This window comes from Triticum urartu, chromosome 2, assembly GCF_003073215.2.
Source record: "Triticum urartu cultivar G1812 chromosome 2, Tu2.1, whole genome shotgun sequence".
Taxonomy (NCBI): Eukaryota; Viridiplantae; Streptophyta; class Magnoliopsida; order Poales; family Poaceae; genus Triticum; species Triticum urartu.
Genome location: NC_053023.1, coordinates 621,048,402 through 621,054,511, shown reverse-complemented (window position 1 = coordinate 621,054,511; position 6,110 = coordinate 621,048,402). Strand labels below are relative to the sequence as shown.

At 54.0% G+C, this 6,110-nt stretch overlaps 1 protein-coding gene across 2 annotated transcripts; it reads right to left on the bottom strand.

The window, feature by feature from the left end:
- Positions 1-1,511: 1,511 nt before the first annotated feature.
- On the bottom strand, positions 1,512-5,344 carry LOC125539239 (probable metal-nicotianamine transporter YSL16). 2 transcript variants are annotated; one of them, XM_048702643.1, is made up of 7 exons: positions 5,219-5,344; positions 4,090-4,262; positions 3,601-3,698; positions 3,318-3,452; positions 3,004-3,193; positions 2,792-2,906; positions 1,512-2,696 (listed from the first exon to the last, which is right to left on the bottom strand). In XM_048702643.1, exons 2-7 carry the CDS (start codon positions 4,150-4,152, stop codon positions 1,768-1,770), a joined length of 1,530 nt encoding a protein of 509 aa, XP_048558600.1. In that variant the 5' UTR covers positions 4,153-4,262; positions 5,219-5,344; the 3' UTR covers positions 1,512-1,767. The 2 variants fall into 2 exon arrangements, with proteins under 2 accessions (XP_048558600.1, XP_048558599.1); XM_048702642.1 differs by lacking the exon at positions 5,219-5,344 and adding an exon at positions 4,439-4,892.
- Positions 5,345-6,110: the final 766 nt, after the last annotated feature.

Below are 6,110 nucleotides of genomic sequence, written 5' to 3'. Positions count from 1 at the left end.
TTTTGTCCTTTTCACCGTGTTTGGCAACAGAGCCACTCTTCCTCCTCGTCCGTAGCCCGGCGGTGCCCCTCTCGTAGTCGGAGCTGGCGAAGCCACGATGCAGGAGATTGTGCATGATCTTGTCCTTGGCCTTTGCGTCGGCAGCGGAGCGCATGGGGTTCTCCAGCACGGTCAGGTCGTCCTCGAGCTCCACCCGGAGCTCCGACGACATGTCTTCGTCTCTCCGGCCACTGGAGGAAGCACGACATGAGTGTAATAGGACTAGATGCTTTTGGTGCTGTCAGGTTTTCAACCCATAGTACTCGTTTCGATGGCGAGTAAGTGCGGTGGGTTTCCTGGCAGTGTGTTGGACTCGCTACCTCTCTTTCCTCTCCTCCTGAATGTTTCTGGAACAGTTGTATTCTTGTAATGGAAAGGAGGTAAGCCCGGTTAAAAAAAAGGTACCTCGGGATGATGGGCAACTCCCACCACTCGGGTGGCTCGGCGTTCACCCGGGAAGCACGTCCGGCAGCGAGAAACAACACGATGAGGCAGCCGAACTGTGATGTGTGCGATGCGTTCGGCAGTGGACGAGGACCCGTGACTTCCGGTGTGGTTTCCTCGCCGTATAACAAGTGTTCGACGAAATATTTGAGTCAAATATGAGAGCGGATTATCTATCGTGCATCACCCCGCCATGTGATGTACTCGTGTAAGTGGTGCCTGACCAAGTTAGATGAATAGTCTACCTACTCCTACCTATCAGCCTATCTCGTTTCTCCTACTCAATTCTATTTTAAGTTGAGGATATTTGAAACCCACATACAATATGAACCTCAAGTTTGAATTATGATTTGTTTGCATCTTTGGGATCCGCACGACGAGACCTTTCAAACAAGATCAGACAAGAATTTTTTTAGTGAAATTTTAAACAAGACCTTGTTTAATAAAGTTTTACCGTGTTTCAAACTTTGATTTCTAAAACTTGTCAAAATATATTCAAGAATGATCTTGTTTGAAAGACCTTGTCATGAGAAGCACAAATATGCGGATGCATCTTCTATTGGAATTTTTGTTTATAAGATAAAATGATTTCTAATTTTGAAACACGTGAAAAAAGATGTGAGCGTGGAGCATGACATGATACGAATACGATGGACAAAGCATAGCTTTTGTGCATTCTCTGGTGAAAGTGTTGGGATGGAGCATAGTAATAAATGATTGATGTGACAAGACACAATAGTAATAGAATATGGAGGAATAAAATTCAATTGAATGAGCAACCTCCGTGAAATACAGCAAGCTAGAATCTGCATGTGTCCAAATCTCTAACAAATGGATGGCTTAGCTACCCACGGGATATACCGTACATGGTAGAACATCATTTCTCGAGTCAAATATCTCTTTTTACTCTGTTAAGTTCAGGGAATCGGTTAAAAAGACACTTTTTTTAGAGGAGCAGATGTGCTCTTCTAAAACATAGTCGGCGGTTTACCCTCTAAACTAAACGGGATTAGTTAGAGATTCTCTAAGAAACGAAGGTAAGACACCATATTCTCTGTAGTCTGTAGGCGACAACAAGCAATTGTTCTCGTCGCTCTGAAAATTCGACATCTCTGCTGATGTACAGTATACACGACCCCCTAGAGTCTAGACTCATATGAACAAGTCGCCGGATTTACCCGGCGTCACTCTATGTAACGTAATTGCCACCCCAAAATGCTCTGGTTATTTGCTTCTTCTATATGCAGACGGCCTATGTAATCTGACGTTGTGTGGATCCTCTCTCTAGCTTCCGGGCGTGAACTTCATGCACATCGGCGGCTTGATCTTGGCCAGCGCGAGCAGCGACGACGGGAATATCCATATCCCGTCGCCGCAGATGAGGCCCGAGGCGACGGCCGGGACGAGCAGCGCGGCCTTCTTCCCGTCGAGCCAGTGCCAGAGGAACACCACGAGGCTCCCCACGCACATGTCGATGGCGAAGCTGGCGCCGACGAGGAACGGCACGGCCATGGCCATGGGCAGCGGCACGAACCTCCCGAGCCGCCGCGGCAGGAAGTCCCTCGCCAGGTTGGCCAGCACGGCGAAGGCGAAGAAGGCGGCGCAGAGCTGCAGGCAGTGCTGCGGCAGCGCCGAGAAGCCCTCCACGCCGAGGATGGCCATGTTGCGGTAGATGAGCGCGTAGGGCGCCTTCCAGTACCCGTCCGGGTTGCCCACGTCGAAGGCCTCGTAGAAGAGGAAGAAGGTGAGCGGCGCCACGACGCAGCCCATGAGCGTGCCCGCCGCCTGCCCCACCAGCATCGACCGCGGAGACGTCAGCGTCAGGTGCGCCGTCTTGAAGTCGTGCATGAGGTCGGCGGACACGAGCACCAGCTGCTTCACCAGGCCGCAGGTGACCAGCCCGGCCACCACGCCGTTGTCCTTCCCCGCCCACGCCGCGAACACGAAGAGCGCCACCTTGCCGTAGTTGTACCCCATGTTCATGTCGGTGAGCCCGGTGCCGTAGGCGTTGCAGAACCCGAGCGCCGGCGCCAGCAGGTACGCGATCACCACGAAGTACCACTTCACCTCCCGGAACATGAGCGGGATGGCCACCACCGCCATGGCGCTGAGCAGCGCGTACCCGGCGTAGGCCACCCACGCCGGGATGTTGTCCCTGTTGAACACCTCGTTGCGCTGCAGGTCGTCGATTGCCACCGAGTCCTCATCCGCCACTACAATGCCGATGCAATGTCAGCATGCATGGTTCATTTCATCCGTAACAACAGATCAAAGAAACGCGAACAAATCTTGTACTGCCATAACTCACCTCTGTTGAGACGGCCGCGCTGCGATTTCTCATGTATGCTCTTGAGGGTGACGAGGATGACTTTGAGGAAGTTGTAGAAGCCGTCGCCAATGAGCAGCGCAATGCAGAGGAAGGCCTGGACATAAACGGAGGTGACAGTCTAAGCCATTGTGCCTGAACTAGTCCTTGACAAGAACAGCCAAATTCAGTAACACGCACACACTGACACACACCTTGTAGCCGTACAGGCCTGACATGCTGCTCGCAGACGCCTTGGCCGAGTACCACTTCCCCTCCTGCTTGCTCATGAGCGGCCACATTACGCCCCAAGAGAGGACGGCGCCGAAGAGGAGGGAGAGGTTGACGAGGTGCGAGCAGATCATCCCGGCGCCAACATACGTCAGGCTGAAGTCGAAGAAGAATCTGGCCACGGAATCATCGAGGATTTAAAACGGTGAACGCTCTCATGCATTTTCATTTTTTCAACCATTGAAACTTGAAAATTGTTCATTCAGCGAGAAAAAAAGAAGTCATATAGAGGCGTTACGTTTGCTTCCAGGCTTTGAGCCCGAAGGTGGGGAACTGGAGGAAGCCACAGACGTCGCCGCCGGTGTAGAACCACTGGAAGAAGCTCCAGAAGAAGCTGATCCCAAAGTACTTGAGGAACCCACGGACCTGCTGCCTGTCGCGGTAAAGGTTGAAAGAAATTCTGTCTGAATCAGTTCGGGCCATCCGTTTCTAAAGCGTTTTTCACACAGTTGAAACACGATTTGATTCATCGTAGCCGGGAATAAAAAGATGTGCTTTTCACGCAAAAGAAAGGGTCTGACCTTGCATTCTTATCTCCTTGAGGTGTGTGGAACCCGTTTATGAGCACGGCAGTGGCAGTCCCACTTGGGTAGGTCAGCTTGTAGTCGATCACCAGTACCTGAAAGTGTTTGGTTATTAGCGATTTCGACTACAAAATCGATTGCAAATATCTTTCTCATCAAGAAGAAAATAAAATGCAGACTAGGCTCCGTCAGCATTGTGGAAAATGATATGACTTGTTAGGGGTTGGTCGTCGATGTTGAAATTCCGGTTAACAAGTGAGAACGGGAGAAAATAATTTTTTGGGTAGGAGGTGGGGGGACTAATCGCCGTCAGTGACCGCAACCCTGATGCTACGGTCTTGCGAGCAATGCCAAAGTTTCAGTTCTTCTGACAGTAACAGCAACGACCCGGGAAAAATCAGGAAGTGCGGCTCGCCATGGACACGGAGAGAGCAGAGAAGGAGAGCACAGGAGCATGGAAATGGAATCGTTTGTACTGAACTGTACCTTTCTGAGAGGGAGCAGGGTGAGGAGGCCGACGAAGCTGATGGCGAGGAGGAAGCCCATCATCCAGCCGATGCCGGGGTCCTTGTAGCTCCCCGGCACGTTGCCCGGCGTGTTCACCCCGGACAGCTCGTACGTCTTCTTGTCCAGCCCCAGCAAGAAGGACCCGAACCCGCCTGCATGCATGCCCAGGATCCAGCGCAGAGCACGAATCAGTAGTTAGCAAGCTAGTAATCAAGATTTCATCTAGAAATGGATTCGGCAATGGCCGGGGTGCTGAATTGGGGGTGATTGATTGATGAGGCCGGGCGCCGGCGCGAGGGAGAAGGATGGAGCGGGGGAGCTTGATTACCGCCGAAGCCGATGGTGTAGCAGGCGACGGCGCAGGTCTGGACGACGGTGTTCTCCTGGCGGGTGAAGGGGCGGCAGGCAATGCCGAGGCGGCGGAGCGCGTGCGTCCAGCCGCGGAGCGCGAGGAAGGCGAGCAGCGCGGCGGAGACGTTGAGCGTGGGGACGAGCCCCGTGGTGAGGCTGAGCTTCATGACGATCACGGTGTAGACCACGCCGATGAGCAGCGCCGCCACCATCCCGCGGGCCGTCACCTGCTCGCGCCACGGCGGCACGCGCTCCGCCGCGCGCGCCGCCGCCGCCGCCGGCTCCGACTCCATGTCCGCCTCGCGCGGCGTCTTCTCGATCTCGCCGGACGCGCCCAGGTCGTGGCGGTCCATGCCGGCGCCCGCGAAGGCCCCCCGGGCGAGCAGCTCGAGCTCCTCGACGGCGGCGGCGGCGGCGCTGCGGGGATGAGAACGCCGTGAGCCCATGGATGCGTGCGCGCAAAAACAAATATACTACCAGGCACAAGACGTCCATGTGCGTGCGCCGGCCAGCGGTGGTAACGTGAAGGGTTGTTGACTAACCAGCGATGAACTGCTGGTATTAAACAAACAATTGCCTTTTTTGCGCAAAAGATTATTTAATTAATTAATTAGTACTAATAGAAAACAGAAAGAAACGCTAGGCGCATCCGCTCTGCTCCAGACATGGCAAGAAACGAGTGAGAGGATCGACGCATCAGGAATGGAGACGTAGCGTCCGAACCGGGCGGGAAGATGATGAAGGCCGCGCGACTCACCTGGTTTTCTTGCAATCCGGTCGCCAAAACCCACCACCCGCCACCAGCCCGCTCGCTCGACTCGGCTCGGCTCGGCGCGCGGACACACGCACACTCCCACGGACGCACGCGGGGCGGGCCGCGGGATTTATACGAGCGGAGACGGGTGGGGATGTACTACTGCGGCTGCCGCATGCGCGCGGAAGTACAAAACGGGGAGAAGTTTGGGGGCTGCAGTACAACGGGAGCGGACGGCGTTGAAAACGGACCGGTCGGTCAGTGATGTGCGATCTTTTCTGGGGCGACGACCTCGCCGGACGCCAGCGCTTGTTCCTTCCTTGCGATCCACTTGACCTCTCCTCTCTGGTTGGGTGCGGGATGGCGACCGATCGTCGCCCGGAGCGCGCGCGGTGGCTGCGAGTAGTAGTATATCTTTGTTTTTTGATCAACTTGCGCCAGTTCCACGTGGTTGGCTCGTTGGACTGGATCGGCTGTGCTAAACTAAACAGCAGCAGCAGCAGTAGTCCTACTACGAAACTTTTGTCTGAACATTTAAAAAAAATAACTTTTCTCTGAAGCTTCGGCGAAACTGCCGTATGCGATATGCCTTGGTCCGTTAGTCGTGCGTAATATTGTTGTGTCTGCACTGTCTAGCGTGATTGGGATCACACTCACTACGCCTAGTCGGCTACGTGCTACCTGAACGCAAGAGTTTGAATGTGAAGGTCTCCTCTCCTGTAGCATGATCCCAATTATGAGCACTGCTATACACACGACGTATGGACGCACGACCCACAGACGATAAGTAGGATCAGCTGGGGTTTTTAGTCCGTGTGGCTCATGCTCCTGTCGGGCACAAATCGTCCAGCAGTCAATCGTGTGTGTGCAGAGCACTTTTGCCCAATTATTAATT